General features: G+C 55.6%; 1 protein-coding gene across 4 annotated transcripts in view; it reads left to right on the forward strand.

The window, feature by feature from the left end:
* The window catches only part of ZFAT (zinc finger and AT-hook domain containing), a 277,561-nt gene extending 260,821 nt beyond the window's left edge, over positions 1-16,740 (forward strand). For all 4 annotated transcript variants that reach the window (XM_045812193.2, XM_045812190.2, XM_087864596.1 and 1 more), the window contains one exon: positions 15,807-16,740. In XM_045812193.2, coding sequence (XP_045668149.2) covers positions 15,807-16,046 — 240 coding nt within the window. In that variant the 3' untranslated portion in view covers positions 16,047-16,740. The remainder of the gene's footprint in view (positions 1-15,806) is intronic.
* Positions 16,741-17,079: the final 339 nt, after the last annotated feature.

Genomic DNA, 17,079 nt, shown 5'->3' on the forward strand with positions numbered 1-17,079 from the left:
CCTTTCATAATAGTTGGGGTAAAATTCAGGGGAGGGGAATTTGGAAGTGACTTACGTGAGACTTCAAAATCTATTTTCAGTGTTTTAAAAACGGTCACTGCATTCTGTTAATTTGATCGTTGAAACGCACGGCAAGAGACCGATTGCAGGATCGCATTGGCGCGGGAGCCTCTTGCCATCCTTGGGAGGTCACAGAAGGTATCGGCTATCTGCGTTATCTTTGTCATAAAGCGGGACTGAGTTGAGATCTCTCCTCTTCCCCTCCCCCGCCAAAGGGACCAGGAGAAGCCCTTCCTAGTTTGTTATCCATTTAAGTTCAAATAATTGGTGAGTTAGTGGATTTTTCTTGTTCCAGTAGGAGGCGCTTTTTAACTCCTGCGGTGAGCAGACCTTTCCCTGAATTCAGCACCGCCGCCCACCCCACATGGTGGGAATAACCAGAGAGCCTCTCCCACTTTCCTCTGCTCTCCTCTCCCCTTCGGAACCCCGTTTGTCTTCAGATCGCTTGCCCGAGTGCTTGAGACATTTTAAGAGCGGAGTTTCCTTCTTCTGCGTTGCAGTGAAACCCTGGCATGTTCAGTTGTCTTGTTGGTTCTCCTTTCCCATCGTGGTGGTTTTGCCATTGTTGTGGTTTACGTAAGGTATCTTTCCAGAAGGTCAGGAATAGGTATATATAATTTTAAACGGATGGTAAGTGTAGCTGCTTGTGTCCTGTGGTAGGAACGTTGCATCTGGGCCGTGCTTACTGGTTCTGTAGGGGAATTACAATGATGAGGGATTCAAATGCCTTTGGAAGACCCATGCAAGGGAGTCCTAGGTTTTTCATAGGCGATCACGTCCGTTGTGTGGTTGAAGGGGCCGAGAGCATATGTGTCCACCAGAGGATCTAACACCAGACTGAGGATCTAACACCAGACTCTGTTAGGACACTGATCGATGCCTCCAATCCAGATAGACATCTTTTATCTTTTATTCCCAGTTCTTTTGAGCGTTATCTTGGCAGTGGTTTACTCTCCCTTGTCACTTAACGCCAACTCTTGTCCTTTGTAAGCCTTCCATGGTGTTCCCTTAGCCATTTGAATGTCTTCTGTTTGAAATAAAACTTTGGGAGACCTCGTTTTCTGCTATGATTTCTGGTGGCTGATAGGAAAAATTGCATCCTCATTCTCATCTCTCTTATTACTTGCTGAGCTCCTTTATCCCCTGGTAGTGATGGAAAATTCCACTTCTTTGTGAAATTTTAAAGTAAAAATAAGTGCCATGATCTCCCTCTGGCCATGTGGGAAATTGTCTGAAAAAATAGTGGATAAAGGTTTCCCGATTTCATTCCGGCCCTCGTGTTCATTTAGAGTATCTTTAGCAGGCCTGGAGAGGTCATGCTTTTGAACTTCTCTTCTCTTTTCTCTTCCTTTCCCTAAGCCCCGATTTTCCTACCATTGAGCGCCAGGAAGCTGCAGCTTGGTTGGAGCTATTTGCAGGATCCCACTTTATTTGAGTTTCAATACTGTTGAGGTGATTGCTGTTTGCTGGGTGCCCATTTTCTGGGCCACAGCCTGGGCTGGGGCAGGTGGGTTTGATGTGACTCCTCCCGTCTCTGCCGCTTGCCCTGGCCGGCTGAGATCACTCGCTCTGTCTCAGGTTTGCAGCAGAGGCGGGGCTGCGAGAACTCTGATACGGGGGAGCCAGGGCTGGGGGCCCCACCTGAAGGAGATGTGGTCCTGGCCTTCCTGGAGCGTGTCCCAGGGCAGTGCTGCCACCAGCTGGGTCTGCTTTTCATTCCCACTGGAGCAGTGGCCTCCATCCTGCTCAGAGGAGCTCCCCAAAACAAGCGCTCGGGACCTCACAGCCCTCCCTCCCCAGCTCTTTCAGCTTCCCCATCCTTCGAGTGCACACTCTCCACCCCAGTGCTCAGGCCGAAACCTGGGGGTCCGCGTTACCCCCACATGTGATTGTCAGCACGTCCTCCCCTTGCTGTGGGATCTCCCCCCACAACACACCTCACATGTCCCCATGTCCCAAAGCTGCCACCTCCATCGGAGCAGCTGCTTCTCCAGATGTGGTCCCCGGACCAGTGGCGTTGGCTTCAGGGAGCTTGTTAGAAACACAGAGGCTCTAGTGGCTGCACCCCAGACCTCCCAAGTCAGACTGCACGTTACCCCTGTCCATGGTCCCCCTTGATTCGTGTGCGTGGCAGAGTCTGAGAAGCTCTCCCCACGCTGGTTTACAGACCTTCTCTTCACTTGTCTCCTTCCCTCCACTCGTGCTGCTCTCAGATCCAGTTTCCACATAGCGCAGAGCGAGCTGTTCAAAATGTAAACCAGATTCCAGCATCCCTCACTTAAAACCCTCTAGTAATGTAGGAAGTTTCCAGGAAACTGGGAACAGGACCTCACTGTGGCCTCCCCATAGCAGCCTGGCCCTCCTGCCTCGCTCCACCCCCTTGCTTATTTTGCACCTGCCCGCTGGGCTGCCTTCTGATCCTCTGTTCCCACCATCATTCTCTCTGCCCAGAACGCTCATCACCTTCCTCTGCGAGGCTCACTTTCTGTTGTTCGGTGTCGGCTGCAAGGCCACACTCTCAGCCCTCTCTGACCTCTCAAGTCCACATCGGGACTTCTCCGGGGCCTGTGGACACGCTGAGCCCTTCTCCTCTGATTGTGTCATTAGATGGTGCAGTTGGCCGTGAGGTGGGAAGAGTAGCCAGGTGGGCCTCGTCTAGTCCCTGGAGCCCCGGAAAGCGGAGAACTTCCTCACCTGATGGCAGACTTCCGTGAGATTAGAGGCGGAAGGATTTGGTCTTTGCACCTTCAGCCACTCCCTGTGTGGCCATTGGTTTTAATGAGCACCATCCAATGCAGATGAGAAGTGAAGGGCAGTTCATATCGGCAGGCCAGCAGCACCGCATGGTGTGGGACTCTGGTCAGAGTACAGCCCCACTCTCCCCGAGCCCCCCCCCCCCCCCCGATTTGATGCCTTTGATGCAGAGGGCAAAGGTGTGAGTGTAGGCACACGAGGATGTGGTCTGTGACAAAGGCCCCAAGAACGGTAATGAGTGGGCCCCCTCCCCACCTTCCAGTTTTTCCGCTGCTGGAGGACAGGAGAGCACTGGCCCCCCGCCCAGGTGCAACCCCTGGGTACTACCCCCTTCCTCATTTCCTAACTGGGGAGGAAGGTTGACAGTCGGACCACGGATTCAGGGGACTGTCCCCAACAAGCCCACAGGTTGGGCTCCCACTTCGAGCGTCTACTTTTCCATGGAAGCCACATCTCTCAGATCTCCCACTTCCCAGGTCACCGTGGGCAGAGCAGGAAGGACACACTGCCACCCACTTCCCTCCCGTTACGGATGGCAGGAGTGGGGGGTGAACGTGGGGCTGCTCCTGGGGGAAGCTGGAAGGCCACCGATGCCGCCAGGCCTTCCCTCTGACCGTAGGTAGTACCCAGGGGCCGCACCTGGCGGGGGAGCTGTCCTGTCCTCCAGCAGCGGAGAGACAGGAGATGGGGAGGGGGGCCCACTCATTACCGTTCTTGGGGCCTTTGTCACAGACCACATGCTCACGGACCTGTACGCACGCCTTTGCCTTCTGCATCAGGTCGGGGCTCAGGGAGAGCGGGCTTGGCTCTCTTTCCTCTGTGGGATCTCCAGCACTTGGCTCAGGGCCTGGCGTGTTTGGAGGCTTCCCGAGTGCTCAGAATCATGAACGGAGGATCCAACGTCGGACATCCAAGCCGGGTGGGCTTGGGTGCCTTCCTCATGGCCTGCAGCTGCTGTGGGGGCCCTGCCACAGGAACTGCAGGCCTCTGAGATGGCGGCCTCCCAGGAGGCGCAGCACACGGGGTGTCTCCTGAGAAGCCGACCTCATGAGAGTCGCCCCCGGCCGTGTCACGTAGGTGGAGGAGCCTGTGGCAAAGCCGGGAGGGTAACACGTGGCTAAAAGGGAGCCAGCCTGCGTGGGTGTGAACACCTGTCACTTAATGGTATGTGACCTGGGACAAAGCACTTCTCCTCTTTGAACTCCTGTTTTCTTATCCGTAAATTGGGAAGATACTAGAACCTACCCCATAGAGCTAGCATACAGATTACGTGCGATTATGCGCATGAAGTCTTAGGGCGTTTTCGGTAAATCTTAGCTTCCTGTCCTAGGAGTAACGTAGCTCCTTATCCCCTTTCTGTGCGTGTAGAATTCAGCCATAGCTGTTTCTGCTTCTGGAAGTTTCTTTTTTTTTTTTTTTTTTGTTAAGATTTATTTATTTATTTGACAGAGAGAGAGACAGCCAGTGGGAGAGAACACAAGCAGGGGGAGTGGGAGAGGAAAAAGCAGGCTCCCAGTGGAGCATGGAGCCCGATGCGGGGCTCGATCCCAGGACACTGGGATCACTCCCTGAGCCGAAGGCAGACGCTTAACAACTGAGCCACCCAGGCGCCCCTTTGCTTCTGGAAGTTTCTGTCCAGCAAACAAGTGCTAACACAGCTGTCTAGGTCCTGTGCTTGGCATTAGGAGTCCCAGGGTTTCATCGGAGCGTTCGTTACTTGGTCCAGACAGGTAAACAGTGGCATTGTGTAGATTAACATGGTTGTGGCTGGAAACAGGCTGACTCCCTTCCTGCCCCTGCTGCAGAGAGGGCCCTGGTGGGGGGCTGACGTGGAAGGGCTGAGGACATCCGACAGCCACTTGCCCAAAGTGAAGGCGAGGTGGGGGAGGGGATCTGAGCCAGAAGGGGCACAGACGTGAGAGCAGGCAGAGAGAGGAGGACGCTCCGGGGAGAGGCAAGGTTGGCAGATATTTATACTTAGAGAGACAAGTACAAACGGTAAAGGAAGGGGCATGTGGGTATCAGAGCTCCTTGGTGCTCAGAGGGTGACGGATCCACAGTCCATGTTTCTGTTCTTGGATCCCCTCTGCTAATACTGAACATACCTGGATAAGTTTGACGAGTGATTGGAATGGTTTATGATGTTTTGTGGTCAACAGAACATGGAAACGCTGTAGCCCTGGGAATCCGTTTTCCTTGCTGGGGGCTGTGGCTCTGTGGGGTGCCCGGGAGGGGCACGCAGGCTGCTGCTGGCTCACTTTCCTTGTCTACTCGGGCTTGGGGAGGCTGCAGGTCGCTATATGAGAGGCCAGGGAAACTGCTAGAGGCCACAGATTGTGGGACTGGGGGAGTGCATCCGCTGAGGAAAGAAGCCAAGTGCTTTCCAGCACAGAGAGGGGTCCTCGGGGTGGCAGAGTGAGGCGGGGGCCCGTCATGTCACCACATCTTCATTGAGCCTGTTAGGTCAACATTGAGAAAGACCAGGGCCTGCGAGGGTGGTTGCCTGGGGTGATTGTGAGAAAAATCACGGAGGGTGGACGGCTTCTCTCTCTTCTGAACGACATGCTGAGGGAAGTGTTCTCGAAGTGCAGCAGAGGGATTTCGGTGAGAAGAATGACCCTGAGAGTTGCCGTCTGTGGATGGGCTCCCAGGCAGGAGTGAGGCTTGTAAGCAGCACGTCCCCCCGTATGAGGTGCCCGGCAGGGATGCACGGCACCCCTGTCAGCGCCTGCCACTAAATAAAAGTTCAGTATATGTGTGCGCAAAGGTCAGGAAAGTGAAGCATTATGCACAATCAACTTGTCTAAATATCAGAAGATATTCCTGGGCAGGCAGAAGCTGCTGCCTCCCTCCTTCCCTGTCACAGGGAATGCTCTGGTTCTGTTTGAGTTCAGCTTTACAATATCTCCTGAATAATTCAGCTCAGACGTGTGTTGAGCGCTGGCTGTAAGCCAGGTGCTATGTGGGCACGGGCTGGAAGGGGACACGGAGGGGCTGTGGGGTGGGGGTCAGGACATCGGATACCGGCCCCTGGAGGGGATGGCACCTTCTGGCAGTTGTGAGCACCACAGTGACCACCCGCCCTGCCCCGGCACCAGTCCTGTTGTCCCTTGCTTCTCCCATGTGCGTTGACCACGGTGTCCACCCCATTTTACCATAGTTTCCAAGGGAAGGATTCTTTTTGCCTCAGTTGATGGTTGAGACCACACTCAACTGTGCTTAGACCCTTGAGGAATTCAAGACAGACCAGACGTCTTAGCCATTTTTGCTGCCCCGACATCTGTCTCTAAACCCGTCTGCGGGGTGAGTTGGTTTGGCCAACACACAGACCTTATCCTCGTCCTGTGATAGACACGGGGCCGGTAGGGGCATGTTTCCAACGTTTCCAGGTGCTGCTGTCACAGCTAAGGGAGTTGGCCCTTCTCTTCCCCGCAGGCGGGCCCTTGGGACCCCGTGACAAGGGCGCTCTGTGCAGGAGGGCTCCCCGTGCCCTGGGGCCTCAGAACGGGGCTGCCGCGGGTGGGCCCCCCAGACCCCGCAGCGCCTCTGGGAGCCAGGACATACTCGGGGATAGCAGTGACTGCCTGCAGCGAGCCGTCTTTACAACCTGGGCTTTGGACTGTTTATAGGATCAGTATTTTCAGAAAAGAAAGAGTATCTACTGTCTACTTACAACCAAGAGAAAAATAGGACGGAGGGGAGGCATTATGCTGTCTCCCCAGGAAGGATGAATCACGGCCTTCCTCCCTTGCTGTGCATTTTGTCCTTTTTGAAAGGCTTTAAATCTTCATTGATGCATGGAATGGTTTCTCCCTGCCTGTGAATATCTTTTGATGTCGCCACAAGTTTCTTGCTCATAATACCCTTCTTTTGGTCCTGTATCTACATACATATTTCTAGAGTTGGGAATTTACGATGCTTTATTACAAACCACATCCATTTATACCTCTTCTTCCTTCTGTAAATCTGGGACAGTATTTACCATCGTCCCTTGGTTTCTGACACACACACCACCACACCTCACCCAGGGTACATATGCTTGCCTGCTCACCCTGTGAGGTGGGGGTGCCCGCCCCCCTTCTGGGAATGCTACAGGAAGCTCTTGCTCGGTGATAATTTCAGCAGTGAGTGAAACCCCAATTACTGGGAAAAATGAGACTTCTTCCTCAGAGCTTAAACACGCACAGAGGAATGTTTCACCTAAAAGAATCGACTGCAGAGTTCTTTGTCATTCTCGGTGTTGGTTCTATTTGGTTTTTTATGTGCAGCCCTCTCTTCTCAGCACGCCACGGAGTCTCAGAATTCCTGCAGTGGAAGGGACCAGGGAAGGTGCCGGCACTCTGGGCCTCCCACAGTGTTCAGGACCAGGGCCGCCTCCTTCAGGAAGCCGCCCCGCCCCCGGGGTCCAGGATAAGCGCCCCGTCCGCTGCCTCCACCGGGCCGCAGACCCACACAAGGCAAGCACCCCGACCCGGGCTCTGAACTGAGCCCCTTCAATGTCGTGCGATGCAGCCTAGTGCACAGAGGTTGTGGTGACCGCTTGGCGACTTCGTGCACTTGGAGACCCCGGCTCTAAGGGGCCTCACCCATGTCCCCGGCGGTGACTCCTCCCTGGGACCAGCACCATCTCAGCTCTGCTGTATTTGGTGGTTTTTCAACAAGGGCAGCACCTTTCTTAGACTTTTACTCTGTACTCATTTTTTCAGGGATTCATCCAAGAAGCAAGGATTCACTCTTCACTGTCTGCCAGGTGTGGCCAGGCTCCATGTGTTGGGGGTCAGCTCTGGGCTGGAAACTCAGGGCGCCTGGGGGCTCCCTGGATGACAGGACACACATCTGATTCTCAAGGGAAAGGTTGTGGATCTTCAGACAAGTGAAGCATCAAGGGCAGAAGTTCAGGGACAGGAGAGAACACGTATGTGGTCAGGAACCAAAGATGGGCATGGCGGGGTGGAAGGGAGAGAGGCAGGGGCCAGGGTGGGAAGGTCCTTTTCTCTCCACCTGGGGAGCTGGGCTTCGTCCTGAGGGTCACAAGAAGCCACTGAATAGTAGACAGAGGTAGTTAGAAAGATTGTAGGCCTTGGAGGGTCTTACCTGGCTTCACACCCTGGAATCACCTGTTACTAGGTCTGGGGTCTCAGGGAACCACTTCTCAGACAGATAGGGCTGCTGTCCCTGCCTTCCTCACAACCCTGCATGAGAATGAAATGCTGTAAGGAAACTGTGAAGGGCCCACCTGCTAAGGTCGCGCTGAGAAGTGACAGATATACAAGGAAGGAATAAGATGCAGCCTGCGGAAGCGTGGCAGGAAGTGTCTGGAAGGATAGAGAAGGAGCATGACACAAGTTTAGGGACCTGTACGTGGCCATTCCACACCCAAACCCATGCTCGTAGACACATGCGCACACGCACATGCACACACATCTCTGCCTGTATACACACACACACACACAGGTACATGCCCAGATGTATGCACACCCACACACGCATGTTCACACTCATGTATGTATACAGGTGCACACCCTGCCTGTAGACACACGTGCACACACACGTGCACAAGTGTGGATGTACATACCCCACCCTTACACATGCGCACATACGCCCACACTCACATATGTATATATACACACCCCCTTCCTGTCTACACATGTACGCACACACGCACACATGTATACACGTGCACACACCCCTTGCATACACACATGGCACACCTCCGTTTTGCCTCCTTGTGGGAGTTCAGCGATTGTTTTAGATTCTTCGCATCTCCCACGCCTGGCCTCATGGAGCCCTGCCCATCACGGGCGCTCGTGACATTCTGTGAGTTGATGCTTTGGGCAGTGGCTCTGTCTTCCCGATGGCATCGGCAGGTCCTGAGAACCACGACGGTGCCAGCAGGAGGGGCAGGTGGGGCTTCTCTGCCCGTCTGCCCGGAGCCCCGGGTGCCCTCCCTTTCACGGGCATTAGTGACATTTGAGAGAAGCCTGCTCCTCAGCCTCGGTCTAATAAAGAGGAACGTGGTTCAGCATATTTGAAGATGGCTGGGAGGCGTGAAGGATGCCTGAAGCCAGGCGATCTTCCCTGCAGTGCCAGCGGGAATAGGCGGGTTCCTTCTTCCCCCCGGAGACCCCGCAAGCAGAGTCCCCCATGCGAAGGCGCTCCTGGTCTTCCCTGCACCCGTGGAGGGCAGCAGGCTGGCGGGACGGCGCTGGCCTGGGAGCAGCGTCCTCGTGGAGGTGCTTTGGTGCCATTTTCATTTCAGAGGGCCCTAAAGACATCAAGCAAGGCCATCCCTGTAGGTGTCGTTCCGGCTTCTTTTCATTTTGGGCTAAGAGAGGTTTTACATCTATCTCTTGTTACTCGTCGTGTATTTGTGAGCTGGGAGCCCAGTTTAAATGATGCTCTAGGTTCAGCGGAGCCCAGCAGTTGCCTGGAAGTGCTGGTGCCCGGCAGCGCTGAAATTGCAGGGGTCTGGGGGGCGATCGAGCCCCCGAGGAGCTTCCGTGGACCGGAGCCCCCTGGCACGAGCCTGTGGCCGACTCAGGCACCAGGAGGTTCTCTGCGCTGTGTGGAAAGCTCTGGGTGTCGCGCTTGAGTCATTCATTGTCATCCGCCGGCCGTGTGAGAACGTGTGTTAAGTACTCGGCCAGCCACTGCCACTCCTCTTTGCTCACTGCCACTCTCTGGGGTTCAGCCGTGAGACCCGGCTCTCTCTTCCCGGAATTGTCTTTGTTTGTCACGTCGCGATGTCCTTGAATGTCTCTGGCTGTTCTGATGTCCGGGGGGACGGTGGCTGGTGCGGTACAGCACAGGGGGACGTGTGTCGGGGCTCGAGTCCGTGTGTGGGGGGCTGTGCACAGAGCGAAGTGTCCCAAGGCTGGCTTCCCCATGGGATACCGCTTTCCCAGGTGTCATCTTGTTCAGCGAGACAGCCCCTCCGTGTACTTCTCCTGGCCAGCGTCGGGGTTCCTGAGGACAAGCGTCGGGGCGGAAAGCTGTCCTTCCTGTCTCTGCCCTCAGGGCCCTTCTTGTGAGCGTCTGTGTGTGAGGCACGCGGACGCAGGGACCGAGGAGCCCCGCGGTGTGCGCTTTTTAAAGAGGGAGCCAAGCTGTGGAAACAGGTGGTGCCGGGCTTGAATGAGGGGGACCAGCCCGAGAACCAGGCAGAAGGGGGTGGTGCTGCCATGGCAGGCTCCTCTCTGGCTGAGCCCCATGCTCTGGGTGAGGACCCGGGTCACCTGGCCGCCCATCGAAGGCGCGACAGCCTGGGGGGCCGGCCGTGTAGCCTGGGCTGAAGTAGCTCCGGGCCTGGCGTCTGAGAGCCTGGGTGTGGGAGCCCGGAGGGGGTGCCCCCCCCCCCCCCGAGCCCACGCGCCCTCGAGCCAGCCACTGCATGCCACAGGCAGCACAAGGAAAGTGCTTCACACGGCACCGGCCTCCTTCCTCCTCTCGTCGCACTGCAGACGGCTCGGACGGCTCTCAGCAGCAGCAAAGACTTAGAGCTGTCCTCAGGTGTGTCCTCCGCGTGGTTCCATGTGTGCCGGAGAATCCATCGGGGTCCCCCACGGGCCCGGCACCAGGCGAGGTGTTTCGACTGTGTTCTTCCAGCAGCCAAACCCACTTTGTGGCCTGGTGTGAGGCCTCCTGGGGCAGGGTGGAGAGTTCGGACCAAAAGTTGGAAGACCCGGGCTCTGGCTCCAAGCGTGTGTCCTGGGCAGTGTATTTCCTCTCTGAGCCCGCTCCTCTCCTGTAAAATAAGGGGATGGATCGTCGGGACTTTTGGAGCCAAAAGTGGACAGGTTTTGGACCCCTCTGTGGACAGTTTGCCTTTTGCCAGCCCCCCTGTGGTCTGGGTGGGCTCCTGTCAGACAGAAACAAGGGCCAGCAGTGGCCTGGCCTGGAGGCAGAGGTTCTAGGCTGTTCCCTCTATCGTGCCTTCCAGGTTCCACCCACGGGTAGCTGTGGAGATACCAGCAGTGCCCCTGTGTGCCCACCGGGACTGTGGCGCCAGGCTGGGACGGAGGAGCCTGTCCTTGCTATCCAGAAGCTGTGGGTGTATCGGGGAGACCTGTGACGGCCAGACTGTGGTACACAGCCGTGTGAGGGCTCTGCTGGAACACCACACAGCACATGCGGCCACAGGGAATCCCTCTTCCTCAAGGAGGGCTCCCCCAGCGAGGGACACTCCTAGGGAGTTTCTTGAATGTTGGGAAAGAGAAAGGTTAACCTGCTCAGAATGGTTTTTACAAAGAAAAGTGGAGACGGTACCCAGAGAGGAAGGGGAGCAGGCCTGGGAGGAGGGGGAAAGCAAGACAGTGAGGCACCGGCCCGCCCGGTGTCCGTCAGTGTTTGCCTGCGAGTGGATGGGGAGGGGGCTGGCAGCCACAGAAGGGCCTGGGCCTCGGCAGGCAGACACTCCTCAGCAGGAGTGGAGCCCAGCAGAGTGCCTGGGTCTGACAGCCATCTGGTCTAAGTTCTAGAGGAACTCTTGAGGTAGGCAGAGCTTGCAGAACTCAGAGCCTGATCCAGTGAATAATTTGTACAGTCCCCTGGGTTAAGGTTTTCTATTAAGCCATCTATGCTGCTAATAATTTAGCTGGAAGATATGTTAGATACAGCATTTGGGGAAAGTGGAGTACCCATCTCAGGGGATAATGGCATTGTGAAGCCGTATTATTTCTACTGTGGGGAGCAATTCTAAGCCTGAGCTAATAGTTTAAGCTACCAGAGAGATCACTTTGAATGGAGGAAATGGTTGAGAGCTCTACAGGCAGCTGGAAAGTGATTAGACTGTGTGAAGTAATGATTTAACCCAGTTGATCTGCAACGTGTAATCCCATCTGTCGCTGTCAGACCACACCAGCTGAGGAAGGTCTCTGGATGAGGGGTCGCTGAGACCAAGGTCCAGCTCTTGCTACTTTCCAACTGTTTGACCCTGGATGAGTCCCTGGCCCGCTGAAGGTTTCATTCAGAAATGCCCGGTGTGGGATGCTGTGTGTACATGGCCAGCACGGGTTCAGTAAACGGTGAGGGGCTGGGGGGACGCTGGGCTGCATGGGATGGGGAAGGTCCGCGGTTTGCAGGAACATGAAACATGGAGTGTGTGAGGGTGGGGAGGGGGGAGGGGCTGCCTCTGCAGAGCCTCCCAGACCCCTTCTGTGGAGCATACGGCACCCCACCCCCGTCAGTCTTCCTCCTGCAACATTCTCTTCCCGGACCAGCCGGAGGGCAGCCTCTTCAGGCCAAGCAGGGCCACTGGCTCATGAGAGCTCGCGAAAACATAACACTGCTCCACAGCAGGCGACCGCCAGGCTTTGGGGGCCCTGGCCGTTGCTAGTTCTGTTTTGGGGGCTCAGAGAGGTGACTGAACAGCGGCACACGGTCCCTGTTACGCCTGTGCCCACTGAGAAGGATGCTCTTTGCAGGACTTCTGCCAAAGGCGCATTACCTTTGTCTCCATCCGTCTTCCTGTGAATGAAGCCCTGAGGTTCACTGCACTCTCGTAATGAGCAGTGGATGGATTGAATGGTGACCCTCTTGCACAAAACCCTGGAGCTGAAAACTGGGGGAAGAAAAACAGGAAACAGGATTATCTTTGAATAGACTTTGTACTTGGAGAAGGTGATGCGGACAAATAAACATAAATATTTAAAGGAGCAGTGAGAGAAGTGTAACGCTCGGTGAGTTTTAATCTCTCATGTTAGGCAAGTTTCCGTTGGCGGAGTGCCATGGACTGGGTGACGCAGGCCCTTCTTTGAAAACCGTCCATGTTTTCCTTTGTAAAACGAAGCCTCAGCCCCTCAGCGGGTGACCAGGGCTCTTCAGGACCTGACCATGAACGCTGCCTGCCGCTCCTTCCCAGCCCTCCCTCCTGTGACTTTGGCACATTGGACAGACGCCCCCAGGAGCCCCCCAGAAGCAGATGGCCCTTTGGCCTGCAGCTCGACGCCTCTGGCCCAGCCAGGAGCAGAGCGTCGATGCAGAGAGGGGTCCAGAGCAGACGTTGAAGACTGGGAGCTTGGAATCTGTGAGAGGGCTCAGAACAGAGCCCAGGGGAGGGTTGTGGAAGCCGGGAGAGGGAGTCTCAGTGAGTAAAGCTGAGGCTGGGTCCGCAGTGGGAGATAGTATAGAGCCTTCTGGAAGGGGGAAGACAGCACTCTGCCCAGTGGGCGTGGTGGGATGTGGCCGGCAGCCTTGGCAGGGCCGTGGGCACATGCCTGCTCTTTGCTCACTGTCTGCTCTCTGTCTGCGAAAACTTCTCCTGCCACATGTAGACACCACCACCATCCTTGAAGCAGCCCCTGGGCTCTGATGCGGCAGAGTAAGCATGCGGTTTACCCTTATTTAAGCCCAGCAGCCTCCTCTTGGTTTCTGCCTGTCTTCCTCCCCACATCTGTGGGCAGCAGTCCTCCGGGTCACCTCGGGACCCCCTCAACCCCTGGAGCTGGTGTCAGAGAACTCGGCTGTCACGGAAACAGGAGGCTGCAGCCCCCACTTACCAAAGGCTGGAGCCGGGGCAGGTTCCCCTCGTCCGTGGCACTGCTTTCGGCCCTTGTCAGTACAGGGCCTGCGTGGTGTTAGCGTTGTTCAGAGGAACAGGAATTTTAGCCAGTGGGAATTTCTGTTGTGACTGCGTCCTTATCTCAGGCTTCGGCTCTGACAGCAGTCACCGTCCCCCAATCATGGCACATGTCCAGGAGCGCATGTGTCTCAGAGCTCACATCGTCTGTTCCCTGAAGTGCAGCAGGCTGGCTTCGCACATGGGAGGTCCTGGGGACATCAGCACAAGTCGCCCCGGCCCCTCACCTTTTCCTTTGTGTAGAATTTCCTGACACTTAAGAGGAGAAACGCATTTGTTGTGTATTCCCCCCCGCCTTTCCCCAGCCTTCTGGCAGGCACCCTCTTTCAGTGTGAAATAAATCAATATTTACTTCCAAAGTCTTGGTTCACAGTACATTTCCCATTTAAATGAAATGGAAACAAACACTAAAAGAAGAAAAGAAAAAAGGTCCTGATTCACTCTGGAGAAACAAATCAGGCTAAGTGTGTTAATAGTTTCCATTCAGGATAGTTCTCTGGTTTCTGGTGAATTCTTTCAGTCCAAATTAGAAGTGCCTTCCAATCCATAGTTTTGTGTGGTACCCACCCCAGAGGTGCCTTTCCATTTTTCTGTCTCAATTAAATATAATCCCCCTTTTGACACCTGCTCGCAGGGAATGGTACAGTCACAGGGCCAGAGGGAGGCCCCTGGGGGCCAGTTGGACCACCCCCGGGAGAGCATGGAGTCATGGCTGTTACAGATGGGTGGGCTGCCGGGAGGAGTAGGCCTTCCCCTGCCAGACACCAGCTGGGAGAGGAGTCAGCGTCAGCAGGGGGCGCTCACAGAGGCCACCTGAGCACCCCCACCTTTGCTGGCTGTCCTGGGAGCTATTGCTCCTTCTGTCCCCTCTGCCTGGAACCCATCCCCACTTCTCCTCCGGAGGCCTTCCCTGGCTGCCCGGCCCTCGATGGGAACACGGCAGCTCTGCTCCTGTGTCTGCCCCCACTGGATGGGGCTTTTCCACTGGGCCACTTCCCCAGCGCCCGTCACAGCTCCCGGTCCCTGGCGGATCATCACTCCGCAAATACTGAGTGCTTGTGTGTGCGTCTGGCCTGGCTCTGGGAAAGAGCGGTGCCAGGACACTGCGGCCCCTGCTGCGTGGAGCTTAGTCTGCTGGGACTTTTATGATGACGAAGGCTTGGCATAGTGGCTGGATTAACAAGTAACGGATGTGCCATGGCACCTTGCAGCTCGCGGGTGTTAAGAAAATATTATTAAATGAATACTACAGGCGCTGAAAAGGCAGCGGCATTATTAAGCACCCACTTTGCTTATAGGGTCTCTTTTACCTTCCCAGCTGTCTTCTGGAGTGCCCGTTCATCCCTGTTTTACTGATGGGAAAATTGAGGGTTGCAGGGTAGGTGTCTGGCCTCCCAGCAGACAATGGTGAGCTGCGGTTCGAGCCCTGCTCCGTGCAGGACGAAGACGTGTTCCTCCCACCTGGCCATTCGGCTCCTCTCTGACATCCCTGCACACATCTGAGGACTCTTTCTTGTTCCCTCCGGAAACCATCCCAGACCCCCCTCCGGGACTCGTATTCTAACCCTTACATTATTTTTGCAGCTCTAGGCTCTCAGCTCTTCCTGAGTCTTCCCCATGTTCTTTCGATTATTTTTCTTCTGAAGATCAAAGACAGTTGTTATTTAAAACAGGCCAGAGCCCACAGGGTCAGGGGTGCGGGACATCAGCACTGGCGGGAATTGGCTTTTTCTGGAATCTGCCTGCTTGGAGCTGGAGAGAAGGACCTGGCTGTAGAATTCCGGTCCCCTCCACAGACAGATGCCCCCGCCCAGACCATCCCACCCAGCCCCACGGCAGGTCCCTCCTGTAAGCCACCTCCCGCCATGGCTAAGGCATTGGGGGAAATCATTCTTGCAGGGACATCTACTCTTTCCCAATGTGAGACTGGTCTTTGTACAGGGAGTGGAGCCCCCACAGTGTGTGGAAAGACAGAAAACCCAGGATAAACCTGGCCCCTTTTTCACCGCCAAATGGACCAGCTCTGAATTTCCAGGAGCCAGCCCACCTAACCTTCAACGTGGGTGCAGTAAATAACTCGTACGCTACCTTCCAACCCTCATACCTTTGGCAACCCCGGCAACCCCCACACCTCTCTGGGAGGCAGCTTGGCGTCAAGAGAAGAGCTTGGACTTTGGGTTTCGACTTGGCCTTTGCCACTTGCCACCACTGGGGCCCGTGGCCGTGTTTCTCTGCAGCACTGAGCTTCGCCTTCTCCATCCGTAAACCAGGGATGAGAGCAAACATAGAGCGTTGTGTGCAGTAGGGACAAGCTCCTGGAACGTACTAGATGCTCCATAAGCAGTGGTTGTGATTCTGTTGTTATGGCTGGACCCAGAAGCAGGACCTGTGTGACCTTTCTCTTGCCCTCACACAGGTAACGGACGAGGAGCCCAGCTCCAACCACACGGTCATGATCCAGGAGACCCTCCAGCAGGCCTCTGTGGAGCTGGCCGAGCAGCACCACCTGGTGGTGTCCTCTGACGACGTGGAGGGCATCGAGACGGTGACTGTCTACACTCAGGGCGGGGAGGCCTCGGAGTTCATCGTCTACGTGCAAGAGGCCATGCAGCCCATGGAGGAGCAGGCCGTGGGGCCGCAGGCCCAGGAGCTCTAGAGGACACGCCACGTCTGATGGGTGCCACGGGGCAGGCCCTCCAGGCTCTCTGCAGAAGGGCGCTTTCCGTGGCTCTCTCCTCTGCCGTTTCTGCCCGGGCGGCCACATGGGGCTCCTCGCCCTACCTTGGGTAGGCAAGGCGATTGGCATCACCAGCAATACAGGACCCCCACCTCCAGCACAATCGCATACACCCCCCTTACTCTGTATCCTCTGCTTCTGGAAAGACTTTTGCATCTACCTTCTACATGGCCCACATCGCATCGCCCCTTTGCTTCAAGATTCATACAGGGACCCAGTCCCCATCAGCATCTGCCCCAAATCACACCCCCAACTCCGTGACCCCGTCCAGGTGCCGAACCTTCCTCTGGGACCGCTTTGCAGCCTGATGAAAGGGAGCCAGCCAACACAGAGAAAGTGACCTTATGGTTTTGAATCACCTCTTGGAGGAAGGAGGGGAGGGGGTCCTGGCTTTATCTACAAGATTCTGTCCCCCCCCCCCCCATCAAGGGCACTTGTTACCAGGTGCGGTAACCACAGTTGATGACCCTCCCATTCCCATGACAGGTGGGGTCTTAGCTTATGTCTTAGAGTTCTTTTGCTTTTTTTTTTTTTTTTTTAAAATGCACTTTTTACTATTCACCTCCCATTCTATGAGATGTGGTGGGTAGAATAAAATTCTCTACCTGAGTAACTCCAGTTCCTCAGTTAGCTTGGATGGTTTACGCGTCCCCTTTCCGAATCAAAATCTTGGGTTTGGGCGCCACCCAGAACCTCCCCATCCAAGATCCAAAGCCTTAACAGGCAGGTGATGGTGCCATCCTCTTGCTAGAGCACTTTAGGATTTGCTTTGGGGCCTGTGGTTGCAGGTGAATGGTCTTACCTTTTATCTCCTGGGGCCTGGCCCTGGATTTCTTACAGCCAAGACGTGTGCGCGCCTGCTTTCCACCCTGTCCTTGCGAGGAGCCATCAGCTGACCGAAGCCTTCATGACACACTGTTGTTGGAGGGGCAGTCCAGGTGCCGTGGCAAAT

This window comes from Ursus americanus, chromosome 9 (genome assembly GCF_024610735.1).
Source record: "Ursus americanus isolate L20-20 chromosome 9, mUrsAme1.1.p, whole genome shotgun sequence".
Classification (NCBI taxonomy): domain Eukaryota; kingdom Metazoa; phylum Chordata; class Mammalia; order Carnivora; family Ursidae; genus Ursus; species Ursus americanus.